Here is a 26,465-nt window from a genome sequence, read left to right as displayed (position 1 = left end):
TATACAGAAATGTGAACTATGCACGTTATAAACAGTTGTAGAATTAAAAATGATCGTATTTTACAGAATGATTATTTATACAGAATTATACAGTAGTGCAGTTAAGATAAGTGAGATATGTGGGTAATTTCTACAGAGGCTATATAAAGTGCTAGTGGTTGTGAGTGGTGGTTCAGTCCATGTTATTATTGTGTTTGAGGGTACAGTTGTCCATTGTGGGTGTGTGTATGTCCAGTCCGTGTGTTAACGTGGGTCAGATGTCAGATGTCAGGAGGCAGAGTTCAGGAGTCTGACAGCTGTGGGGAAGAAGCTGTTCCGGTACCTGGTGGTCTTAGTCCGGAGGCTCCTGTAGCACCTCCCAGAGGGAAGGAGGGTGAAGAGTCCATGTGCTGGGTGACTGGGGTCAATGTAAACACAGAACATTAAAAAGCAGTTGACTCACAGGCTTCATCGACATCGCGAGTCTCAATAATCTCGTCCATCAAAGCCTCATCAGGCAAGTTGTGATAAAATTTTACCAAACTAACAAATACTTAACAAATGACAGATCCTTTTTTTTTTTTTTAGATAGTTTTACAAGTTCACAAAAATGTTTCAATTTCTCCTATTTCTATTTCTATTTTAGGTGATCAAAAGTATTTTTCACATCTAGTGTAAGTTTTTAGTTTTGATTCAGTTAGCTATGACAGCCTTGCTCTGCTGTGTAACGGTTTACATATTTGCCTGACAAGTGAAAGGTTGCTGGCTTGATTCTTGCCAGAGGAGCAAATCCCTTCCGCATTTGCTTGCTGATGGGCATCCTCTACCAAATCAAACCATGTGGTCACGCCTTGTGACAAGGGAGCAGCTGAAAGTAGCTTTACTGAGAATGTGCCACCTGAAAATGAAAAACATCACGGATTTAATCATATTTTTTTAATTGCCTCCATGATGATGGAACATTTTGACGACTCCAACATGCAACTGCTTTCTATTATTGTGGCACAGGAGTGAGTGGGTTGGAAGATTGGAGGTTCGCTTCCTCAAGTCTTCATGTCTGTGAATGTAGTAAAAAAACACTTTGGGTGCTCACTAAGAGTAGAAAATTACTATGAAAATACTGGACTACTTACACAATTCCCTAGTAAACACAGGAGTGCAGCGCTGTTTGACGCAGTAAGGCCGAGCATGTCGTCAAACTGACATGCTCCAGATTTAGGCCCTAATTTTTGTCATGTAAATTCTGACAATCCTCATTAAAAATGTATTAATGTCATGCTTTAATAGCAGTATACATTAATACAATTGTGTAGCATTAATTCTTAATGAATATATAACACAAATAAACCAACCTCCAGCATATTCAGGGACACATTGAAGTAAAATAAATAATGTGAACTCAGCATAATCCGAAAACACTCTGTCCTCTTTGTCCCTCTCTTGTACACACACACACACACACACACACACACACACACACACACACACACACACACACACACACACACACACACACACACACACACACACACACACAAGCTAAATACACCCTCCCAACCCCCCCTCTATTTCCACTATCTTTTACTATCTTTTGTCCTCTCTTTCACTTTCTTAATTAGTTTAAAAAGGGAGATGAAACTCTCCTCTTGTTATATCAAGAAAAAAAAAAGCAATTTTCGCTCTAAGTGGGAGCTATCTGCCATGAATACATCTGCACACACACAGTCCATACACATACAGACTGATAAATCATTTTCGCTTTCTCGCTGCTATGTTTCCATTTTGCAGACGTAAAAACGTAATTAGTGTGTGCACTTTGCCCATGTAATCAATAGCGTTCTCTAGCTTTCTGCTTTAGTCCCCGAGGGTTTCCTATTGTTCGATGATCTGCACATTGGTAACATTGACACTTTCTGTGCAGTGACTTTAACTGACCTTTTGTAGCCGTTCACTCCTGGCAACAATCAAAAGCACGCATGTGCGTGCGTGTGTGTTTGTAGGGTCTGGATACTTTTGCGTCAATCCAGTCTGCATTAACGTTTACTGAGCTCAACTCTCATATACAGTAAACAGTACACTCAGCAATTGATTGGACTCTGCAAACAGCCAATAGGCCACAATTCATTCCCCAATAAATGGCCAGAGAGATGTCGAGAAAGATGGGAGGGAGAGAAAAGGGGGAGCAGGGTGAGAAGGTGGCAGACAGATTGAGATTTAATTTTCAGGTCACGGCATCTTGTGTCACTTGAGAATCCAGACACATACAGGGAGGAAGTGATGCACATATAGGGTCTCTCTCTCTCTCACACACACACACACACACACACACACACACACACACACACACACACACACACACACACACACACACACACACACACACACACACCGTTGCAATGTTTGTGCATCCAAGGCATCTTACTGCAGTACGTGTGTGTGTGTGTGTGTGTGTCTTTCTTTCTTGTATAAATGTGTGTCGAGCTGGCATAAGCAGAGCTATAGACATATATCAGGGCTGACATTTAGCGCTTAGCTCTGCCACTAAGCTTATTAGCCAAACACCAAATATCAGCACAATCTCCCTCCCTCCTAGCCCTCTGTTTTACCCACTTCTCACCCTCACATGCTTCTTCCTTCTACTCCTGTCAGGCTGTCTCGAGGCCTCCCTTCTCTCTTCATCTTATCTTTTTGTTTTTTTTTCTCTTTTTCTAATTTTCAACATTTGCATGTTGACTGTGCTCACACATGTGAATCTTTCCACTCGTTTTCCTTTTTGTCTCATTTCCACTCCTTTCCACCTTCCCTTTTTCCTGCTGATTGCAACTGAAGGCTTTGGCAGCTCGTCAACACATCAAGCCCCTCAAACACACACATGCTCACACAAAATGAGCCACAGTCCAAACAGGGAGAGAAATTACAAAGTGAGAATAAACCTGTGAAAGATGCCAGTATGGACGGGGCCAGTAGATGTTGACTCGAGCGGGCAGAATAAATTGAATTGAAATCATTTGCTGTATTGATGTTCAGCTTTCAATTATCCACTGATGAGGCAGAGACAGTGAGATGGCCTGTGAGACGGGAATAGAGAGAGCCACTGCGAGAGCAATAAGAAGAGAGAGGATGATGGCGAAGAAGGAGGAAGAACTGGGGGTAGGGATTTAGGCTTCTGTTTAGTAGCAATAACAGTTCAATCAGGGAGGAATGTATGTGGAACTAAGTGGTCTGTAATGGGAAACAGGCTACTACAGCTACACATTTAGGAGAATAAAAGCACCAGAGATTGGTTGTGCTGGTTTGGAAATGGTTGAGGGGAGAATAACACACAGACACACACACATATACACATATATATATTCAAAATAATGGAGTGGGTCTGGGAGAGCATGAGTAAACAGAAGCAATTAAGGCTGCATAAATCATCAGTAGACCTATGGAGAACTTAGGTGAAGTTTTACACAGTTTTTCAAGGCACTTCTACGCTGGAAGGTTTCTGCTGTTTGAGAAGCTTCTGTTGGAAAGTGTGTTCACAAAAGAGGTACTGATCTTATTATTTTCTGTTTACTAAACTTAATATGAAGTTAACTGTTAGATAAAAACGTAACATTTTTAATTAGCGACCACTGATCTTTTACAAATGTGTCTATTGCTGTATTTTCTCTGCGAACACCATTGCTGTGTTCTGACGTTGCCTTTTGATACCAAAATTTTATTTAGTGTGTGTGTGTGTGTGTGTGTGTGGGGAGGGGGGGGGGTTGTTTAGTACTATGCAGGATAGTTGACACACAACTTCACATGGCACACATCTTAACCTCACTAGCAGCTAAACACATGAACAGTAGCACAACAAACACAGTGAAACATTTTAAGACTGGCACTCCTGTCTTTGTGCAGAATTCATGAGGTTGGTGAAGCTTTAAGTAATCAAGTAAAATTAAGAAAGAGGAAATGGGATAAATGTATTTTTAAAAGTGACATTGTTAAAATTGTACATTATGATAAATAATTAAGGTGTCATGATCAGATCAGAGATGTTTTCCAGACAAAGTGTGCAACGTGAACGTCTTGAAAAATTCCTAAAGAAAGTGTGTTTGAGAGACAAAGAATTCGTGTGACACATGACAGATCACAAAATTAACATGAGTAAAGTGTAAACTCCCATAATCCCTTATTATTTAAATAATAAGGGATATTTATTATTATTATTTAAATAATAAGGGATTATATCCTATTGTTGAAAGTATATGTAGTTTTTTGATATATCAATATACTCCAAAGAATAGAGAAATTGTTGTTTAATAAGTGAAAGAAAGCAGAGATGTCGATTCAGTATATTTTCTATAATCGTCCTAACAAGCGATGGCTCAGAAACACATTTTATTCCACATCTCAAACAAACGCTACTCGCCCAGTACGCAAATAAATGAATGAACAAAACAAGAAATGCTGCCAGCTGGCTTAACGTTAATGTTGAGGAATGGCGGTGAACAAAACTGTGACATTCTTCCAATAAGACAACATTTCAGAGCTGCAGAAAAAGTAACTTTCACAAAACCAGCAACTTAGACAAAACAAGGCAGAGTTAAATCTGCAGAATTTGAGTCTGTGTCGCTTTCTCTGCCTGAATTTATAAACTTCAGCTGCTGTGGTCACCACCAGTCTCATCAAGGGGCCTTGAATGACAGACTGTTTAGTCAGGCAGCCAGCCATTATTATAGCTTGCTTAAAGTTTTACACTTCCTTCTCTGTCACCTTTATCTCTCTCTTTCTCCTCATCCTGCTCTTTGTGCTGCCTGCCACCACTATTGTCGGCAGTGATGGTGGTGACAGCCTGAAAAGGGCCTGTAGCATGCACATGACTGTTTTCTGCAGTTTCAGCCATATTTGCCTGAAGGGTCTATTTTTTGGGGCCCACAGTCTCTCCCTTGCGTTTTTTCATATCCATTTTGGAAATCTGACTTTGTTTATTGGTGTGCATATTAATGAGGGGATTAAGCCAAAAGGGGAAAGGTTTTAAAGATGGGGCTGAGCCAGCCCAGTGTCAGTTTTACTCCCCAAAACATTAAATTATTCCATTGTGTGACTCATCAAAATCTCATCCTTCCACAGCTCTGTCATCGAGATGCACCGATTGCAGTTTTTCTGGCCATTGTGATTTCTGTTTTTTGTGACCTGCCAATTCAGATTTTCTTCTAAGAACTATAACATGACAGCTTTTACAAACAAACTAACAAAACAAAACAACTTTCATTCAATGCAAAATATTATTTTTACAATAAAATCAAATATTAAACTTTACAATTTCCCTCAAACTGCAATAACTTATCGGCTCTTCTTGTACTGAAATAACTGAAAAGAGGTGCTGTACACCTACCTTTACCTGACATCTTTACACTTCCAAACAAATAGATTTATATCACATAACAGATAACTGGTTCTTACATCATTTCCCAGCAGTTTTTTATGAGTTCACCAGATAGCAGGCCATCAGCCCTTTTCTCTTCTTCTCTCCTTATAAATTTCCTTTAGCTTTGATCCTTCGCTCATACTATGGCTTCTGGCTTGTGGCTGGCTCTGAGCTCTGGATAGCTTCAGCTATCACTCGTTAGCTTCTTTTAAATGTCCAGCTGTGTGAGGGTGATTTAAATGTCTGATTAGGTTTGAGGATGGTCAGTGTTGTAATACTGCACGTAACGCACTTACAAAATCCATGACAGTCTACATATTGTATTGTACTGTCTTGTCTATATATATATATATATATATATATATATATATATATATATATATATATAGTAGACAACACAGCCCCATCTTTAAAACCTTTCCCCTTTTGGCTTATATAAAATTTTTTAATTTATTTTATCAACTTTTCTTCTGACGATGCTGTCTGTGCGCTCAGTGGATCTGCACTCGACTACTCCGCCTAGGCTGCACTGTCCAGCGCAGATCCACTGAGCGCAGCGCAAGCTAGCAAGACAGAAGCTAAGCTTGTTGCAACATGGAATATTGAACCTCCCTCACCCTCATTCAGATCTGGCCTTTGGAACTATTTTGGTCTTCATGTGAAGTTTGACCCTGAAAGTAAGCGTGTCATGGACAAAAGTAAAACAGTATGTCGAATGTGCCACGCAATGCTCAATTGGTGGGAACTACTGCGTTAGCGCAGTTAGCTTGTTAACATGTTGACGCCGTCCAGCCCCATGCACGGGGCGATCCACGGTAGCTCGTTAACGGAGATTTGCCGTGTTGTGGCGTTAACGTCATTTCAGATTAACGCTGACAGCACTAGTGGGAACACAACGAATATGACTGCACATTTATGCCGACATCATCCTAGTGCAAAGACAAGTGGAAGCAGACAAAAACAACAAGCACGCATGCTACAAACTTTACCCGAGTCGTTTAGACAGCCATTAGCACATGATTCTCCTTATGGGGACCTGATATGTTTAATATGCTGCTGAGAATATAGCCCAGAAGAAGCGTATAGTATAGCTTTTATTTTGGAAAGAGCCATTTCTCTGTAATAAACTCTCTTTTCCAAAGATGAGTGATTCCTCAATCAGATAGATTTATTATTTTATCCCTTTGTTGTTTCAGCAACATTAAATTTAAAAACTGTACTTTTGAGTTAAAATATATATTTATAATTTTAATAAATGACAAATTAAAAAAGCGTGAACATTTTTTTGTATTGAAAAAATATCGAACCTTGACACCAAAGTATCGAACCAAACCGAACCCTGAATTTTGTGTATCGTTGCACCCCTAATAAATATATATATATTCTCATAAATAGATACAACGTAGATACAAAGATAGATAGATCAGTAAAACAAGTAATTTCTTCCAAAATGCAATAATGTTCAAGAAGATTGGCGCATGTTACAAACCTAAAATACATGACCCATAATCTTCTAGGACATGGTATTTATGTTTGTACGTGAGTGTTTCTGTGCCCGCGTGTTCATGTGTGCATGGGGTTTGAAGAACATCACTCCATGTTGGACTGACACGCCTCATCAGATCATCTAGGTCAGCATGAGATTGGAGAGAGGAGGGGGAAAAAAAGATGATGAAAAAGTGACTTCTTTAGGCAGATGAGAAAGTGAGAGGAAGACATTAAATGGATGGGAGAAGAGGAAGGAAATGAATGTACGTGGGGGGAATGAGGGGAAAAAGACAGGGGACAAAGATTAAAAGAGGGAGACCGAGGAGTTGGAGTTTTATACTTCTCTTCCAGTCTAGCGCCGAGTACGATTCAAGCCCAATTCTGCTGTTAAATTATTAGGATAGTATTCTTTATTAAACGCACATATGGGGCTCAAAGCTATCCAGTATTCAGGAAAAGTATCCAATATTCAACAAGAAAAGGTTTATATGGTTCTGGTAATTGAATTCTTAGCCAGAGCGAGCCCTTCCACCGAAAGGGTTTGGAGGTTTTGCTGTGTTGGGAGATTAACATTCTCTCAAGTGGCTTTTTTTTGTTGTTTTTTAATTCAGACTCACCTGCCAAGGTTACTCCTGCTGTCTCCTTCCTTTGTTAGCCCTCTCTGTACTTCTTCTCTTTTTCTGCAGCTCTCCAATTACAAACACAAATCATCTTTCCTTTCCCCCTTTGTTTAATTTGGCAGCCAGTGCTTAAGCTCCATAATGAATCATTTCCATGTTCAGTAACACTGGGATTCTCTCTCTTGCTCTCTTTGTCTTTCATGCATATACGCCACACACACACACACACACACACACACACACACACACACACACACACACACACACACACACACACACACACACACACACACAGCACAGCCTGTCCCGTTACAGCCATCATAGGCTATTGAGTGGTGTGAAAGGAACATAAATCACTTTTTGATCATCTTGCCTTGCTTTCAAAAAAAAGCACAAAACAACACAAAAAATGAGATTTTGAAATCATTCTTATTTACACAGGTAGGATTTGCCTGCACTCAATTTATGCCACTCCAAATCCTCTTCATTTATATTCGCAACCCACACGCTCCACCCTAAATACTGAGCCACAATATTCATTCTCAATCCCAAGTGGGGCTGTTTCCAGTGAGACATGGTTGGATTTAATTTTACACTATTCTAAGAGTAGTGCTTCAGCTATGTTTTTTTTTTTTTGTTTGTTTGGTTCATCTTCCAAGGAAAAGGGTTTTGAGGTTTTCACATTACAATCCATTGGAGAGGATGAGCTAGCAAACAGTTTTTAGTGGAGTGCCTTTCTGTTGTTGTTCCTGGCTGAGTGCTCGGTGATGCCTTGACAGTGGTTCCACATTGTTGCTCTAACATCAAGTAGATTGATATGAAGCAGGCAAGCCTGGGTGGTGCACTGCTGGCTGCTTACAGTGAGCACAAGATAAGAAGACACCGGCGGATGCACTCAATTGCGTTGGAATGCACAAATGCATAAACATTTGCGGCGGCACACACACATAGACACTCGCGTGCACCAAAAAAAAGGAAAGAAAAATTTGTCTGACGTGGATACCATTGCATTCTCACACAAGTATCCCACAATTCATCTGTTCCCCTTGTCTCCTTTCCACTGTGTCTCTCATGCTAACACACTCACATCAATGTTCAGAGGCGATCAGTATTCTGAGCAGCTTTCCAGGTCAGCCGGACGCTGATCCATCAAACCCCCGACACTGTGTCGCTCTGTATCTACAGCAACCTTCGCCGTTAGAGATGAGCAACAACAGTCCTCTGTCATCAGGAAATTCACTCTCTGTGCTTGAATGAGTCGTTGTATGTTTGTGCATGTGCACGAACTACTTTCATTTTAGGAACAAAAAAAACCATAAGGTCAATATTAACATAAAGGGGAGGCAAGGAAAATGGTACTGGTAGGGTCCGGGTAACTCCCCAGGGAATGAAAGTGGATAATGCAATGTAACTCTGTAATGTGATGTATTTTAAAGGCGAGGTTGTTTTGAGGTTGTAGTAAGGTTCGGGTTATGGTTGGGGTAAAGAGAGGTTTTAATTAAGGCAGCACTTTATAGCTATGGTTATATCATAGTTATTGTTAGTCTCCAAGAAATCAATGTGGTCTAAAGAAATCATAGATACATGGCTGTGTGTGTGTGTGTGTGTGTGTGTGTGTGTGTGTGTGTGTGTGTGTGTGTGTGTGTGTGTGTGTGTGTGTGTGTGTGTTCTACACAGACACATTTATTCATCCATACTGACACACAAGCTCACATTCAACAAATAATTCATACCTTAATGGCTGATGTTACCGTTTCATCCGGACACATTCTCAAGCTCTGTGCAATCACAAAAGAAGCATGTGTGTGTGAGTTTATGTGCGCACACTGACTCGCGTGCATTTGTCTGTAGCAGCTATCTTAGCTTGTCTCTTTGATCAGCCTATAAAAGCACTGAGCCGTGGACAGATAGCCCGGACCAGCACACTATCGCTCCTTCGCTCCCTCTGAGTCTTACCTTCTTCCTCACAGACATTCACTGTTGTGAACACAATCTGAAACACTCCCCCATGTGTAGGTGCATCTTTCCGATCACCCGGTGGCTACGAGGAGCATTGTGCTGCCTCCTCAGCTTTATCTAGGAGTGGTGAATACATCAGTTTCACTTTATCTGTTTGCCTCTTTGTACTTGAAAGCAGCGTTGTGCTAAAAGTTAATGTACAATCTTACATAACAAAAGTGACTGTGTCACTTTGCAAAGTGATAGCAAATATTTATACTTGCTGGACAGCTGCTCTGTTAGGGAATTTAAAGCCATCGCACTCTGAGAAATAATCTGTTTGCTTTCCACTGCACCAACATCAACAAACATGGGGAACTTGGGAAATGGTTTTTTGACTTTATCTCAATTTTACAAAATATAATAAGTACATATTTCCCACTCTCTATTTACATCCTTTCCCTCTCCACCACCACCTTCTCTGCCTGTGTCCTTTCCAGATAAGTATATTCATGACCCACCTATCTAACTACGGCAATGATCGACTGGGGCTCTACACATTTGTCCACCTGGCCTCCTTCCTTCGCTCATGGACGAACCTGAAGCTTCACACCCTCCCGCCGCTCCAGCTTGCACACAAATACTTTCAGCTCTTTCCTGAACAAAGAAACCCACTCTGGCAGGTGTGTTTGCTATGGTATTTTCCTACAGGTATGGACTTGTATTGCTCCTTGCATTTGTACGGTTTTATCGGTGCTGTTGGGAGTAATAAGATGTTCTTATTACTAAGATTAAAACATATTCTGGAGGACAAAGAAAAAGAAATCCTGAAATATTCAGATGTACAAATGATCTGAAATTAGATTAGTAATGTCATGGTCAGAAAACACTACTTAGGTGGTATTTGCTTTGGTTGATTGTAATTGTTTTTGCTTGCGTATGATCATGATTTTTGTTTAAATATTACAAATATCAAGGTTTTTTCTTCAAATATGATGCTTTTAATAGTACTGTTTGAGAGTGTACAGTATATAAGCTTACACAAATTTGTAGTGACTTATGAGCAGTATGCATAAAACAAAAACAAATGCTTATCTCCTCCTTTTTGTGCTGCAAATCCTCTGTGGTATGGATTTTCAGGGGCATGTTTGTGTTTCTGTGTATAATATGTGCATGATTGCTTTAACCTCTAATCCCTTTTTTTCTGTGATGTAGAACCCGTGTGATGACAAGCGACATAAAGACATCTGGTCTAAAGAAAAAACCTGTGACAGATTACCCAAGTTCATGGTAATAGGACCACAGAAAACAGGTAAAGATGCAGAAAAAAAGCCCACAATCAGACATGCACAAACAACAAAGAGACTGCTTCTGTGTGCCCAGGTGTCTGGAACTACCACATCAGAGCCTATTCATTTAATCCCCCCTCGCTCTTGTGGTCCTGTCAGAGGCAGACAAAGGAGGAGGCTCTTACCACCTTTCTTCCACCCACATGTGATCTACTTTAGATGCACAGATAGAGAACCTCTCCCTTTTTTCCTTTTTCTTTCACTGGGGGTCCTTCAAAGACTTAAAAACAAGGTAGTGTGTATACATTACACAAGTCCTGAGTTAAGTCCTCTAATTGCTGCTGTTTGGTGTGAAAGGTTAGGAGGTTCTAGCCGCTCATTAACCAGGTGATAATCTCCCAAATGGGAGGAGGGGGTCATTATAGCAACATTAGCAACCAAACAACAATAATTACAACCCTCTACATCCTCATTTTGTTAGAGGGTAAGTCAGAGATGTTGGAACAAACAGGAAAAAAGACTTGAAGGAAAAATAGCAGGATTGTGCATGAGATAGTGTGAGGGGGACTGGGTGAAAAGAGCTGCTCAGGGCGAGACAGAGGGCACGACCAGAGCCCCAGTGCTGATTGGTGTCAAATGGTTTTAAATCATTTGATGGGAAGGCCTATGATCACTACACACACACACACACACACACATTCACATAATCAGTTCTCAGCAAGATATAAATCTTGCGGAGGGAAAACTCATCCAGTATGGATCAGTGGATGACAGCTCTCACACACACTGATGAACACACACACTCACACACACACTGACTACTCTCTCCTGAGCTGAATTAACAAGCCAGTTATGAATTATGCCCTTTCTTCCAGGAACGACAGCACTTTATCTCTTCCTACTCATGCATCCCTCCATCTCCAGCAATTTCCCAAGTCCAAAGACTTATGAGGAGGTCCAGTTCTTCAATACCAACAACTACCACAAAGGAATTGACTGGTAAGAACAAGCACAAACACACACACACACACACACACACACACACACACACACACACACACACACACACACACACACACAGCCTAATCTCTGTTTGTTGTCTTTGCCTTTTATTAGTCAGTGCTTAAGGTGAAATGAAAGATTGCAAGCCTTTTTGTGAAGTTGTTATGGATTGTCCTATGTCTTGCAGACTCGAGTGATCCATTAAGCAGTTTAGTAGCGTCTTCCAAATGATCTTTTTAAGTCTGCAAACATAAGCCAACAGACATATGGCTGCCTAAATTGACCCATAAATGGGTTGCTTAGCTGACAGAGACACAGCTGGTGCATTCTCCAAAGTCATCCATAAAGACCTGACTGTGAAAATTCTTCATTAAACACAGTTTAAAATATATCGTGTTTATTTCAGGATCATTGTCTGAGCTGTAAAGGCTGTAACTTTGTGACTTTAGAAGTGACTTTGAAAAAAAAAACTGCTTAAATGCGGCTGGGTGAGTTTGCAGTGATGATTAATGCTTGTGCATGAGGGGTACGTCTTGAGTGTGTGCATATGTTTATATGACTACTTAATTTTCCCTGTGTCTACTGCCTCAGGTACATGGAGTTTTTCCCCGTGCCCTCCAATGTTAGCACAGACTTCCTATTTGAGAAGAGCGCCAACTATTTCCCCTCAGAGGAGACCCCACGGCGAGCTGCTGCCCTGCTACCCAAGGCCAAGATCATCACCCTGCTCATCAACCCTTCTGACAGGGCCTACAGCTGGTATCAGGTAAGTACTGTGCACAAACACACACAGAATACATTAGATGCTTTTGCCTGCTCACTTATTTTTTAAAAAAACTTGCTACAGTTGCCTGCTTCATCTGCTGCATCTCTGTATTGATTTAAAATTGAGTTCTTTATCCAAGACTGTGCTTGGAGTCGCTTGCATGCACAGAGTTAATGAGCCTAATTATCGATATATTTATCTATGAATATCATTACAGGAAATGTCACAAGATCCCGATATCCTTTCCTTAAGCCTGCTTAATTAATGAGATATGAATGTCAACTATGTGCCAGCGTAAATGTTATATCACTGACCACAATGAAAACACGCTCTCACACAAAAGGTGTGAACGTATTAATCGTCCAGAGTATTCTGTGAAGCTCATTTGGGAGTTGTGATCCTTCTCCAGCATCAGAGGGCTCACGAGGACCATACAGCCCTGCGCTTCACCTTCTATGATGTCATCAGTGCGAAAAAGGGTGCGCCAGCCGAGCTGCGCTCCCTGCAGAACCGCTGTCTCATCCCTGGTCTGTACTCTACACACCTAGAGAGGTGGCTCACGTACTACCCTGCTAACCAGGTATGCAAAGACACAGACACAGGGCTATGCACTTGAAAAAAGTAAATAAGAAGTGAGATTAGCTTCTTAACAGCTCTCTGTGAATTGTGATTGTCGTAAAAAGACATGGCTGAAACAATGGTAGTCGTGTCTTCATTTTAGTGATTAGATTTTGCTTTGACAAAATGAGAAATTATTGATTCAGCTTATGAAAAAAATTTAAGTAAATTGGTCTTAACCCCTAAATGCCTAGTGTGTCATATTTGATGCATGAATAGTAAACAAATAAAAGTTCAAAACTAAATAAATTGCATAAGACATTTGCAAAAAAAAGAAAGAAAAAAACTGCTGGATGTAGCGAATATGATGCAATTTAAAATTCATATATGCTAATTAACATATGATCATTTTTTATTTGTCAGAATTAAATAATAAATAAACATTAAAAAAATAAAAATTGAATTTTGTGGCAACTATTCTATGGTTCAAGCTTTAAAGTGTTAAAAGTCAGAGTTCAGATCTGAGCACATGATTGCATCTGTGTGTAGTTGATGATCATAGATGGCCATCAGCTGAGAACTGACCCTGCAGCAGTGATGGATGAAGTTCAGAAGTTCCTTGGTGTCACTCCCCATTTCAACTACTCCCAGGCCCTTACGTAAGTCTCTCCCACAGTATCTCGCTGACTCTCTGTTTTTTCTTAGTGTCAGTCATGACTGTCTTCCATCTCTGGCATGCTGGAGTAACCGAGTGTGCACCGAGGTGGAAATATTTAAACAAATTAAACCCATAACAAGACCCTACTCCAAATTTGTGTGAAGCCTGACATCTACTGGTGAACGGTGGGGACAGCCTGCCAAGTGGTGTCATTCTCTGAAAAAAACACAACAGTGACATCATATGCCTGTTGCTTAAGAGTCATTAAAGGTCAACCTTGGAGTTTGTGTGCTTATTAGAGAGACTCCAATCCAGACCACTGGACAGTTTTGGAAAATGTGAAGCAGGGAATCGATTTTGGACTATTTTCACGAGTTTTCCTGTTGATAAAGACCTCCACCATGGCTATGCATATATATCAACAGAATTAAATAACAGATAAACAATTAAATGATACTCAACATGAATGTTTTTCACTATCTAGTATTGAAATTTCAATTTTTTACACTGTACCCACAGGAAAAAAAACGGAATTTTCGCTGAATTAACAAAAACTTGCCATTTTATAATTACAGGACAATCAAGTCAGTGAGCTACAAGAATTCATTTCTGTAATTTTAACACAGTTCATACAATTTAGCCCCAAGCTGATAAACTGATAAATGTATTTGGTTTGCTACATCAGCATTTCTTTATGGTGTAGAAAAGAAATAGAGGTGGGTTTTTACACTGAGATATTTTTATAAATTATATTTCTTTTCATGGACAGAAAGGGGACTTTGGTTCAGCCCGCATAAGATCAAAGTGGGATACATTGGCTCACGTTACAAAATGAATTTGACATCCCTGGTGTATGAGGATATGTGTAGATGGACACAAGATATAAATGAGAATGTAAACCTTAAAGAGTAAAATGGCAGTAGAATGATAGAAGAAGTTTATGTGCATAAGAGAGAGGTGAATACTTTTTTAGTGCAATGGCAAATTAACAAATAACAAAATATTTTTAATGCTTTAAATTTGTTGAGGAAGTCTGAAATATTCTGATTTGCAAATACTATTAGATGTTTACCTTTGGGCCACACTTAGTGATATCACACCCCATCATTGGGTATATTAATGTCTAATTGCATTACTTGCATTTTGGAAGTAATGCAATTAGACATTAGACATGAAAGTATTGTGTATGTATATTTCTGAACAAGTATGTAAGAATTACATAATCACTGTGTACCACATTTCTAGATGTATTTGTGCAAGAAAGAAGGGAATAATTAATGCATATTTTTGGTAAAAGCTATTCAGCTGGTGAAGCTTCCACCTTCTTTAAACACAGGACAGTAGCTGTCCTCACATACTGTATCTGCTGCTTGAGTATTTTGTGTTTCAGCTGCCTGAATAAAAAAAAAGGGTAAGTCTGCTGCACAGTGTCAATCCAAAAGAACTAAAATAGCAACGACAACAGTGCCAGTTACCAAGATAAATAATGAACACATCCATTGCAGTCTTTCACAGCAGATAAAAAAGGCATGTGCACCAAGCAAGTCAGAAAGATGGTTTCAATTGTGTAGCCAATGCATGCTGTTTGCAACCTCAAATACAGCATGTTACACGTATGTGCTCAAATTTCTTTTCACGTGTAGTCACTAAAATGACCCCAGGTTCATTTTTAATCACGCAGATCGATATAATACACTGCATATCAAATGTTTTCAGAGACGAGTACATCTAATATGTTGGTTGAGCTGCCTAAAATATGTCAATCGAACTGGGATAACAACACAGGCTGGCTGGATGCAATCTGGCCCACTAGATGGTTTTTAAAAGTGTGAAAATCGCAGAGAAAAAAAGCATCATTTCTTTTGGACTTCTTACTGTTTTGTTTGTTTGTTTGTTTGCAGCTGGAATGATTGTGCAGAAAAACATTAAGAAATGATCAAGAGAGCAGTTGTGAGAGCTGACTTATTATTGTGGCAAAGATGTTGCAGATGGTTTGCCATAGCCAAAGAGGGTCCTTGTTGTGTTGCTTTGTAATGATAATAGAGTGGCACTTTTCAAGACATGTTGGCTGTTCAGTAACATCCATCCATCCACACTTCCATACAGCTTCTTTCACTTAACCAGTTGAGGATTACAGAGGGGCTGGGGCCTATCCCAGCTCTCACAGGCCTAGAGGCAGGGTGCATCCTGGACAGTCCACTATCATATAGTGCCTGTTTTTCAAAATAGATTATTCATTAAATAATTGATTTTTGTTAAATTATTATATAGTAGTACAACTGCTCCAGCCCACTTGAGCTCAAATTTAGCTGTATGTGGCGCGTGGACAAAAATGAGTCTTAATGTACATAACTTAAGAGAATTAGCTTCCGCCTGTGGATGCTCCTGTTTCAACTCATTCTCCATTAGAGATGTTGCATTTGACCTTTATGTTTTGGAGGAGCGTTAAACTGTTTATTTCTCAAGCACCACTCATCAGAATGCAATCTGCTTGCAAGCCCTCGAGTCTACAGACAGGGACATCTAGAATTTGTAGCTCAGATTGGGACAGAGTGCATCTGTCTTGGATCACACACCCACATGCATACAAATAATTTGTAAAGAGATGCATTTTGACAGAATAATAAGGAAGCTGCGTGTGCGCTTGCGAGGTTGTGTTTTGGCTGAAGACCGACTTACACAAAAGCCTAATCTTTCTTTTCTCCTTCTCATTCTTTTGACATGGCAGCAGTCTGACAGATCCTCAACGCTGGAGCCTATTTATTTAATCCCCCTTTCATTTCTTCCTCCTGTCCTGTCAGAGGAAAACTGAAGAAGAACCACTTAACTCTTTTTTTTTATACTTCTATACCCGCTGATGCATGCAAATAAAGAAAATATTTGCATCTTTCAATCATATCCACATTAGCCCTGATCCTCCGTCTGTCAAAAGCAGTTAACAATAATATGCATCTTGTTTTAAATTTATCTCCTTTTCACCTCTTTTATCTCTTTATTTGTGCTACTGTAATCGACAAAAATCTTCCATGAAACTAAAACGATCTAGTATTGTTTTAAAAAATATATAGTTCTGACTGGTCAGGTTATGGACACAGGAATCCTTTGGCAGCTGATCCCATGTGTCCTGTGCATTGTGGGGCAGGTCTATATGAAGTGTGGAGGCTAGGACAACACATTGGGTTTTATTGTGTTACATGATCTTCTGCTGGACAGTTTTGCGGGGGTTATCATGTTGGATTGGCTGGTTTTAATGTTATTTGAATCTCAAGATATAAGTTCCTTATCGGTAAATGGCCACATTCACAAAATTGGATGTTTTACTAATGTTTTTATTATTATTTGAAGAGCTATAAGATTAGACATCAGGTAGATTAATATGAAATCTACCTACTTCTGAGATAGGTTGCCATCAGTGGTGTACATGCCCAGATATTGACACGTGCCAAACTATCGAAAATATCAGAATCTTTGAGCCATACAGTCAAGGGTTCTGATGGCGTTGTTATGCTATTATCAGCATAATTTGTATCTACATGCCCCTTACAGGAAAGAGTCACTGCAGATCAATATTCAAGTTTTTCTGTGTATTTGATGAGTCATTTTTTTCCTATTCTGGTGGAAATTGGTTTCTTTCATAGTGATTACACTCCTGTCCAGAGCACGAGGGGTCCCTGAATGGTTTGATGGATCGTACGTTATGGCATGATGTCAACCCAGTTGAAGATCTTTGCCTGACGCCTCAGAGAGCACGCTCCACCACCACCATCAAAATCTATTGGGGAATGAGTTTTGCAAAAGTAGTCCAATCCCTCCAGCAGAGTACAGTAATTCACAAAGGCACTTTGCTGTGAAGGTCACCCACTATCTTCTTGTATTAAAAAATAGGGAGGGGGTGCAATGCTCTTTTTTTTCTCAGTGTTCTAATTTCAACAAAACTCACAAGGAAAATGTAACACAGGGTGGAGAAATGATACTGAGGTCACAAAGTGGCCAAAAGCAGCACATTCATTTACCTGTGACACTACCTCTTCTATCAGATTGCAATTAGCCACTCTGTGCCTGATCATTTACCTCTTATTCATGGCAGTCAGGAACGTCTTGCAATTGTCCTTGCAGTTGTTTCTGTCACAATGAGCAAGTATTAGCTGTTTGCTGCTGAATATAAGACACATGACATCTTAAATGCAATGCCATAAATATGGATTGGTTAAAGTGGATTAAACAAACATACCATTTAATGGTTCTAACTTGCGTGCTCCAGGGCCTTTTCTTTTTTTACGTAGAAATCAGAAACCATTCCAGTGAATAAACAGGCTATAGCCTATGCATATTCCCGTATTTCTTTTTCCACCGCAGAAGAGGATTACTGTATTAACCAATCAATAAACTGTACTTCTTCCTACTGCGTGACTCCGTTAAGACGACGAGAGAGCAGGAAAGGTGAAGAGAGAGTGGGCATAACATAGATGATGATGACAGAAAAGATGTTTAGTTTGTGCGAATAAGATGTGTCCTCTTTTTCAGCTGTAGCTTCTAAAAAATGGAGCACTTCTAAATAGGATGGCCTTGACAGCAGCACTGAGGTTTATTTTTTTAAGTATTTAATTTTTTTTTTCCTATTGTCACAGCTTTGACCCTCAGAAGGGCTTTTGGTGCCAGCTCCTGGATGGAGGAAAGACTAAATGTTTGGGGAAAAGCAAAGGAAGGAAGTACCCCTCTATGGAGCCAGAGGTAAGATGGTTTTTACTTTAATTAGAACATATTATGCTCATGAAAGTACTTACATACTCCCTGAATGAAATGTTTGAAAAAGATGTACAAAAAAGAAAAAAATTGCTGCCAGACTGATTGACAGTGACAGCCCACAATCCCCTCTATCATTGTGGCAAAATTTCCCACAGGACTCAGCATTGGATGGAAACTGTCACCCAATCAGATCTAGCCAGAAACTTACAACCTAATCATGAGGACTCGATAGTGACACAACCTCTGTGTGTGTGTGAGAGAGAGAGAGAGAGAGAGAGAGAGAGAGAGTGGGATGAAGGTGGAAGGAGAAAATCCAATCCATAAATCTTTGTCCTGGCTACTGATTCCACAGAGGAGACCAGACCTGCAGACAATGAATCACACATTTGCTCTCACGTGAAGACAAACACATAGATGCAATTTGTCTTCCCACATGTACTCACACATGGCTAATGGCTGCGCCTCACTGTCGCCTATAATTAAACTGTTTCTGAGTTTCCACCAGGGGGACGGAGGTAGAGGGCAAAGCAGGGATGGGGAGGGAGGAGGTGGAGGTAGCACTGGGGAGACAAGAGAAGTAGAGAGATGAGGAATTCACACAGGGGGCGAGAGAAATAATGGATCTCATGCATCCTTCATGTAATTTTCTTCCCTTTATAACTTCATTTTTTAGCTCTGTTGATACCACTTGGCACTTAGTGGCCCTAAAGTCCTACAGAGGAGAAATAAACTGATCTTGGTGTGTGGCTCATCATTAATCTCTCTCTATATATATCTCTCCCCCTGTCTCGCTTTTATTGTTTGTCTCTTCCCAAAATGCCTCTACATATCCCTCCTTTTCAACCCCTTTTCCTCCTCTTGTGCTTCTTTTCCTCTTTTCACCCAATACCTTTTCTGCTTTCCTTCCTATTTCTTTATTTTCCTGTGTTGTCTTTCCAATCTACAACGTATCGAATCCTGATGGACCAACTGTTCCTATTTGTGTTGCTGCCTCTTTGTCTCCCTTACTCCCCCTTCTCTTGGTCTTCTCTATTTTCATTCTTTCATCGTCTCTCATCGTGCTACTCTCTTCAGGCACGGGCATATCTCTCCAGGTACTACAGAGAACACAACGTGGAGCTGTCAAAGCTGCTGCACCGGCTCGGACAGCCTCTTCCCTCTTGGCTGAGAGAGGAGTTGCAGAAGGTCAGCAGATTGCTCATCTCACCAGACTACACAATATATGTTAGTTAAAGAGTCTGAACGAATTAATAGTGTATTAAACTGAGCAGTGAAATATACAGCAGCAATTCAAGTTTTATAGTTTTTTTTATTGATTTAATTTTAATTTTACAGTTGAAAACACTGCACACTTAAAATGCCCAAGGCTAAAATGGGTTAACTTTATTGAGCTTCCATGTTTAGAAAACTATTCAAGACAATGGTTCACTGGACTCTGTGTTGGCAGAAATGTTAATGTTGGGGTTAATCAAACAAACTAAAACTAAATTGTTATAACATGGTTGTACATTTAGTCTGCCAGTCACAGTTTTGTTTGTCCTCTGCTCATCATTTACAACTTAATGATGATACGAAAACTTGAGTATAAACCTGAGTCAGAATAATATGTAAATATTGAATATAAATATCCACACCAGCCCAGTTTTAAACAGGGAATTTTTAGGCAAACACAAGTTCTGGAGGCCAGAATTAGCAAGGCAAAAACTCCGATCTGGTCACTGGATGGCAAGTAGGGCATAAATTTTGAGTTTTCAGATGTATTATCAAATGTTTTACACCCTTTTCTTCTGATAAAAACTTCCCTCGTGCCCATTTATACAACACCAAAGTAATTGAGTTTATAATTGCAGGGCAGTCTTGCCAATGAGCAGTTTTACACATTTCTTTCAATTTACCCCCAACATGTAAAATGAGTTTTACCTCATGGCTTTCGAGTATGTTTAGAGGTGATAGTGCTGAAAGCAATCAACAGTCTTCAATGATTTCAACAAGACAGAACTCAGCACAAACTTATATAACCAGTTGTAATATATTTTGGGGGAAAATGTTGTCACAACCCCCGTTTAACAAAAGACATACTTTTTTCATCTCAAAGGTGGGAAACACCTTGAGTACAGCAGTTATACCTAAGGTATACACAAATATGACAACAAGCTTAAATAAGATCAATAAAACGGAACACAACATGACCAAAAAAAATAATAACAAGATAAAAATTAACCTGGCATCAGTATAAATACAATAAAGTTGAATAATTGTGAATATTAAATATCGATCAAACAAAACTGGATTTAAAATGGCCTGCAGAATGTAGTTAAAACAACTATCAGATGCTCAGTATAATCCGGTCTCTAAGTGATGACATGAAACCTGCTTCCAGGCCTAAACTACTAAGGCTGTTGTGTTTTTAACATGGTTTAATGCTTTGCATCTTGTTCTATTTAATCTCAACAAGCCCCTAAAAACAGTCAGTGATCACTGTCGGCCTCTCTCGGTTTTTACTACATGCTATTCATTCATTTTTCCACGTTAACTTGTGGAAAAAAGTTAGTGTTCATCCTCCAGCTTCACTGTTTTTATGTTATGCTAACATAGCTATGTCGCTAGCGATCGTGTAGTACATCATTGTATACCAGCTAGCCCAACTTCAGTAACCCTACAAAGCGTCACTGCAGTTTAGTCTTCATTTATGTTCTCTGTGATAGCAGAGCTGTACGTTTTAATTTTTTCAGAAACCCCTCAGTCAGAACATGATATATCATGTTTAGGTGAAAACTAGCGAGCTAACTTCCTGCTAACTTCTACCGCTGTTAAATTTAATAAGTTCTCTTTTCATGGATGGCTGGGAAAAGTACAGACATTCTGTACTTATGTAGAAGTATAGATACTACTGTTAAAAATACTCTACTAAAAGTTGAAGTACTGATTCAAGTTCTTTACTCAAGTAAAAAAGTACTTGAGTACTCGCAGTGATAAAACAATAACTACCCCCAACAGCGTTAAAGCAAAAGTAATGAGTAATGAGTTGAAAGTACAGATATTTGTTTAAAATGTAGGGAGCAAGAGGAATAAGTTGACAAAAAAAACTTCTCAAGTTAAATACAGATACCAAAAAATTGCACTTAAGTACAGTAACAAAGTATTTGTACTTTGTTACTTTCCACCCTGGTAATGAACAATGCAGTGCAATAAAAATGCTGAGTGTGTGTCACAATTTGTGACGTTGCCCTGCTGAAAAAACCCCAAATCAATCCAATAGATATTCAAAGCATAGAAGATACACGAAGCTTCATAATGTTGTTGTTCTCTTTTTTTGGCACACTTGAATGTGCTGGATTTTCTCACGGTTTATGAGTCAAAGGCAGTCAGCCACATGACATAAGTTTTCTAGTCCACTGACAGCATTCACATCATGCTCCCGTTCTATTAACTCGGTTAGCATTTAGATCAATAAATCAACAAAGTGCAATTAAATTACTTTATCCCATTTCTTTCCCTCGTCTCTGCATTTCCCTCTGAATCCCCTCCCTCTCTCTTTGCTGCTTCCTGAAGGTTAGATAACCTTTGCATCCATGAGCCATGGTTAAAAGTCTTGGGGTCAGGGACCAGGAAAGCGACCAGGAGCACCTAACCTTCAGATGCACTGTCTGTGGCCTTTTAGTGCACCCTGAGGTGAAAGCGAGGACGGAGCGCCTTGGTTCACCGAAGAGCTGTGACCCTGCTGAAGGGACCAGAAGTAATGAAAGCGCAAAGAAACTTTGTGAGCTGATACAGAACTCTTGGATGGATGGGTAGATGGGTGGGTGGATGGATCTGTCAGGTGAATAGACAGCTCTGAAAAAATGGGACTAAAGGAAAGAACCACATGACAACAGTGACGCAAACTGTGGGGGACAAAGAGAATTTGGAAAGTCTTTGATGCCCAAACCCTGTTCCGGTGAATTCTCGTGCACACCTGCAGTAAATTCAGTGATCAATAATTTTTATTTTATTATCACCTTAAATTATGTTGCCAGAACAGCGCTGGTCAGCTGTGCGTGGTTCTCATAGACGTGAGTTTGCACTATGTTCTGCTCTATGTATCTCCAATACAAAAACACATGCTTTGAGGTCTCTTTTTACCTTTTTTTTTTTTTTTTTTTAAGTTTTCTGTTTTAATGAAAGAAAGAAAGCAAGGAGGACACATGCATAGACTCAGGGTGAGAGAAAAACTGTTACTTTCCATGCTAGGTTCTCATTTTTTGTGATTTTTCTTTCTTTTTTTAAGTACAGCTAGTTTTTGGTAGATCTGGTAGCTTTGTTAACCCGTAGAGATGTCACTTGTGGCTTTAGTGGGAAAGTTTGGACTGTACATGAGTCACTGAAGCAAAAAGAATTGCCTGCTCATTATTTTACTGTGACAAGACATCCAGGGGAACATTGTGTCCATTAAGCAAAGAATGAGTGCTGATGATTTTAGCTCTGAGGAGATACAAGTTTGTGGGTGGAAGTCAGCTTAGTGGCTATGACAGTTAAAGTAGCTATGCTAACTGCAGGCAGTTTTTGTTTTGTCGGTGTCTCAGTTAAGTCTCAACTTGACTTTTTCTTCCCCTTTTTAAAAGCAGTGGCCTCTGTTCTTTAGCTTCAGTTTGAATGCAAAATCCCTAAATGTCAAACACAAAAACCAAAATTAAAGAAATGGATATGACTGACAGCTGATATTTTTTAACGAGTATTATATTATTGTATTACCTAAATGCGGGATCATACCTGAAGCCACATTTGTGAACTTACACTATGCTGTTTCTACTCTTCTAAGGTAAGTGAAAATGACATGATGAAAGTATGCAGTGCATCTGGTATTGTATCAGAGAACATTTAATCAATACAACAATACTTTGCATACTGGCTAACACTTTTTATTTTTTTATTGTTATGAGATCAATATTTTACTTTTGATGTTACTGATTTTATTTTATTATTTTGTTTTTTGCAAATATTAATATACAACATATACAGGCTATAACAGATGAATGAAAATTAAAGGAGAGACCTGAATCCTTAATCTTTAGTCCACTTGGAAGGAAGTTTTGAGTCAGTGACTTTTAGTTGTGACATAGTATCTTGGTGGAATATAAATATAAATGAAATAGCAAAGGGGGGGTTAGGGCTTGAATATCATCCAAGCCCATAACATCCAAGCCACGAAACCATAAATGTTGTTGAATGACATTTTGAGAGCTGTTTAAACCTTTGATTCTTACAATGTGTGTGTGTTTACACTCATTATCCACTGTATAAGGGACCAGTGTTTAGCTGCTCCTTTAAACAAACATCAGAGCCGCCAATCACATGGCAATATGGCATGCATTCTTGTACGGAAACAAGTCAAGACAACCTGCTGAAGTTTCACTCAAGCATCACAATTGGGGAGGGGGGATTTAAGTGACTTTGAACATGGTATGGTTGATGGTGCCAGATCAGGCTCGTCAAAGTATTTCAGAAACTGCTTGGATTTTCCCAGTAAACATTTCTAAGGTTTACAGAGAATATTTCAGAAAATATGAAGTAATAGTTGATGCTCGAGGTCATTACTGAGTAGCAGCTCAAATAACAACATTTTTACAAGTAAGGCACGCAGAAGAGCATCAACATGTTGAACCTTGAAACGATGGCAGAAGACTACACCACTCTTGCTAGATAAAAACAGAAAAGTGAGGCTACAGTTCATATGGGTTCACTTGGATAACAGAAAATTGGAAAAAGGATCTAACGAGTCTTGGTATCTGCTGCAACATTCAACGTTAGGGTCAGAATTTGGAGCAGACAAGAAATTATAAATTCATCCTACCTTCTATTGGTGGTGCAGCATGGTGATGTGGGGGTATGACCACAGTGTATACATCTACTGATTGCTGCTTCCAGCAGGATAACCAACAATGCCACAAAGCTCAGATGATCTTAAACTGGTTTGTTGAACATGCCAATGAGTTCACTGTACTCAAATGGTCTTGATAGTCACATTTGGGATGTGGTGGAACATTAGATACTTATCATGAATGTGCAGCCAACAAATCTGCAGCAACTCTGTGATGCATGACCATGTCAATATGGACCAAAACACTGAGGAATGTTTTTCAGCATCTTGACATGAAGAATTAAAGCATTTCCAAATTCAACACAAGACTAGTTTTATAACTTTGCAATGTCAAATAATGACCACAAGAGGGGGCTGTCAGACTTAGAGCTCTGAAAACTGCACCTCTTTCCCTGCTGATCAACAGGTGACAGCAAATTTAAAATAATGTTAACGTTTAATCCCAATCTTTTGGGATAAATTAAGTATATTTTACCATTTCTTGCAATGTGCCTTTAGGCACAGAAGTGAGCATGAACTTACAGGAGTGTAGTATTCTTTGTTTGTAGATCTTAAAAATTTGCCAAATTTTTTTTTATTTTAAAATACGAGTGTTCTTGTTGTATGTTGAAAGTAGGAATCTGTCGAGATACTAATTCGTGAGGGAGGCGTATACTTCTGGATACATGAGAAAGCAGGATTAGATACAAAAACCAAAACCCCACCACTACAGTTTGATAGTGTATACTGTCTCATGTGAAAGCAAAGTTGCATTTACTCATGCTGAAAAAGTATGATGAGATACTTGAGTAACCTCAAGTAACCTTTTAATACATTTGGAGAACATAAAGAAACACGAAATGCTGGTTTTGCATTCACAGCAACTTGTACACCTTTTCTCATAAATCAGGAGTACTGGCTACAGTTCCCGCAAACACTTTGCGACATACCAGTGGCATTGTTTTCCATTGGGTGTGCATACACATCATCTGACAAGGGGATGCTTGCTTTGACACTTTGCAGTAAAAACAAAACAACCCTGAAAGAGCTCTGTTGTTCCAGCAGCTGTGACCTATGAGATGTGGTGGAAAGACAGGACATGTCGTATAAAATGTAAAAGTGAATGCGTTGGGGGTTTTTTTTACTCCAAAAATAAAATATGAACACTGCACATATGTTGGCATCTAAATTAAAAACACAAACTCAGATTTTTTTTTAATATAAATTTTATCAAAATTTGTGCTTACCCAGAAATGTTGAGACAAAAAACATGGTCATTTATCATTTAACAATAAGGAGGCAGTGGGTGTTTTTTTCTTTTTTCAAGTGTAACAGATTGTCTCCTTTCACTGTTGTTAGAAGCATGACAACCCTCAATTATCTGACCAAGACCTTTGAGTCACTGTGATAGATCAACACTTCAAAAATGCTTGTGCTTTAAATCAGAAGGACTTACGCCCCTTCCTTTTTCTGCATACATCACATAGTGCTAAGTCAAGGACAAATACTGACTGGATAGCAATTGCAAAAGCCTGAGAATTACCAAGACCTGAAATCACACAAAAACGTTACATAAACAAGAATGAAATGAGGTTAAAAATCATATTTCACTTTGACAATATGACTAAAATACTTAACACAGAAGCACTAGATGTCATGCATTAAGTACCAAAAAGGATTTCGTAGTGCAAGTATGCAATATTGTGCTATTACATACTGTTTCAGCATGAGTACATGCACATTTACAGTATGCTTGTTCTAACACAGTGGTCCCTTTTCAACGTTTTAATAGCATATTTCATGACATAAGTTACAAGATATAACTTCATAACGAAAGTGAGCACAGAAAACAGTTTAAAAAACAATAATCAAGGGCTGCATGTGATGCTACATAAACAAAGAGATGCTTAGCTTACAGGATATACCATTTGAAATGAAAACCTCATAAAAATGTTAAATTAGTCAAATAAGTGCTAAAGAATAATTTCCCTTGACAAAAAACAAAATACAATAAAGTCCAACATTGTCTTTATGTCACTAAAGGTCAGATTGTGATATACCTCACAGGATTATTAAGAATGACATTAAGTATTCATAACTGAAATATCCTTTTATGCAAGTAGCTGGCTGAAAATGAATCCTCTTGATTTAGACCGTTGTTTTCAGTTTATTACTTCTTTT

General features: G+C 39.2%; 2 protein-coding genes across 6 annotated transcripts in view; one reads left to right on the top strand and one right to left on the bottom strand.

The window, feature by feature from the left end:
- The window catches only part of ndst3 (N-deacetylase/N-sulfotransferase (heparan glucosaminyl) 3), a 49,753-nt gene extending 26,060 nt beyond the window's left edge, over nucleotides 1-23,693 (top strand). For 2 of the 4 annotated variants that reach the window (XM_085409850.1, XM_085409851.1), the window contains 9 exons: nucleotides 9,930-10,112; nucleotides 10,645-10,741; nucleotides 11,594-11,717; nucleotides 12,312-12,486; nucleotides 12,896-13,066; nucleotides 13,594-13,703; nucleotides 18,331-18,433; nucleotides 19,523-19,633; nucleotides 22,006-23,693. In XM_085409850.1, the coding sequence (XP_085265976.1) occupies nucleotides 9,930-10,112; nucleotides 10,645-10,741; nucleotides 11,594-11,717; nucleotides 12,312-12,486; nucleotides 12,896-13,066; nucleotides 13,594-13,703; nucleotides 18,331-18,433; nucleotides 19,523-19,633; nucleotides 22,006-22,035 (1,104 nt within the window). In that variant the 3' untranslated portion in view covers nucleotides 22,036-23,693. The other 2 variants (XM_085409852.1, XM_085409853.1) reach the window with 2 other exon arrangements.
- Nucleotides 23,694-25,529: 1,836 nt separating this feature from the next.
- prss12 (serine protease 12) overlaps nucleotides 25,530-26,465 on the bottom strand; it is a 20,405-nt gene continuing 19,469 nt past the window's right edge. For both annotated transcript variants that reach the window (XM_085409849.1, XM_085409848.1), the window contains exon 13: nucleotides 25,530-26,465. This exon is cut by the window's right edge and continues 312 nt beyond it. In XM_085409849.1, the coding sequence (XP_085265975.1) occupies nucleotides 26,455-26,465 (11 nt within the window). In that variant the 3' untranslated portion in view covers nucleotides 25,530-26,454.

The sequence above is a fragment of the Rhamphochromis longiceps genome, linkage group LG6, assembly GCF_057381845.1.
Source record: "Rhamphochromis longiceps isolate RC_006_pf linkage group LG6, R_longiceps_female_GT1.1, whole genome shotgun sequence".
Classification (NCBI taxonomy): domain Eukaryota; kingdom Metazoa; phylum Chordata; class Actinopteri; order Cichliformes; family Cichlidae; genus Rhamphochromis; species Rhamphochromis longiceps.
The sequence above is the reverse complement of the archived record's forward strand: the minus strand, read 5'-3'. Positions and strand labels throughout refer to the sequence as shown.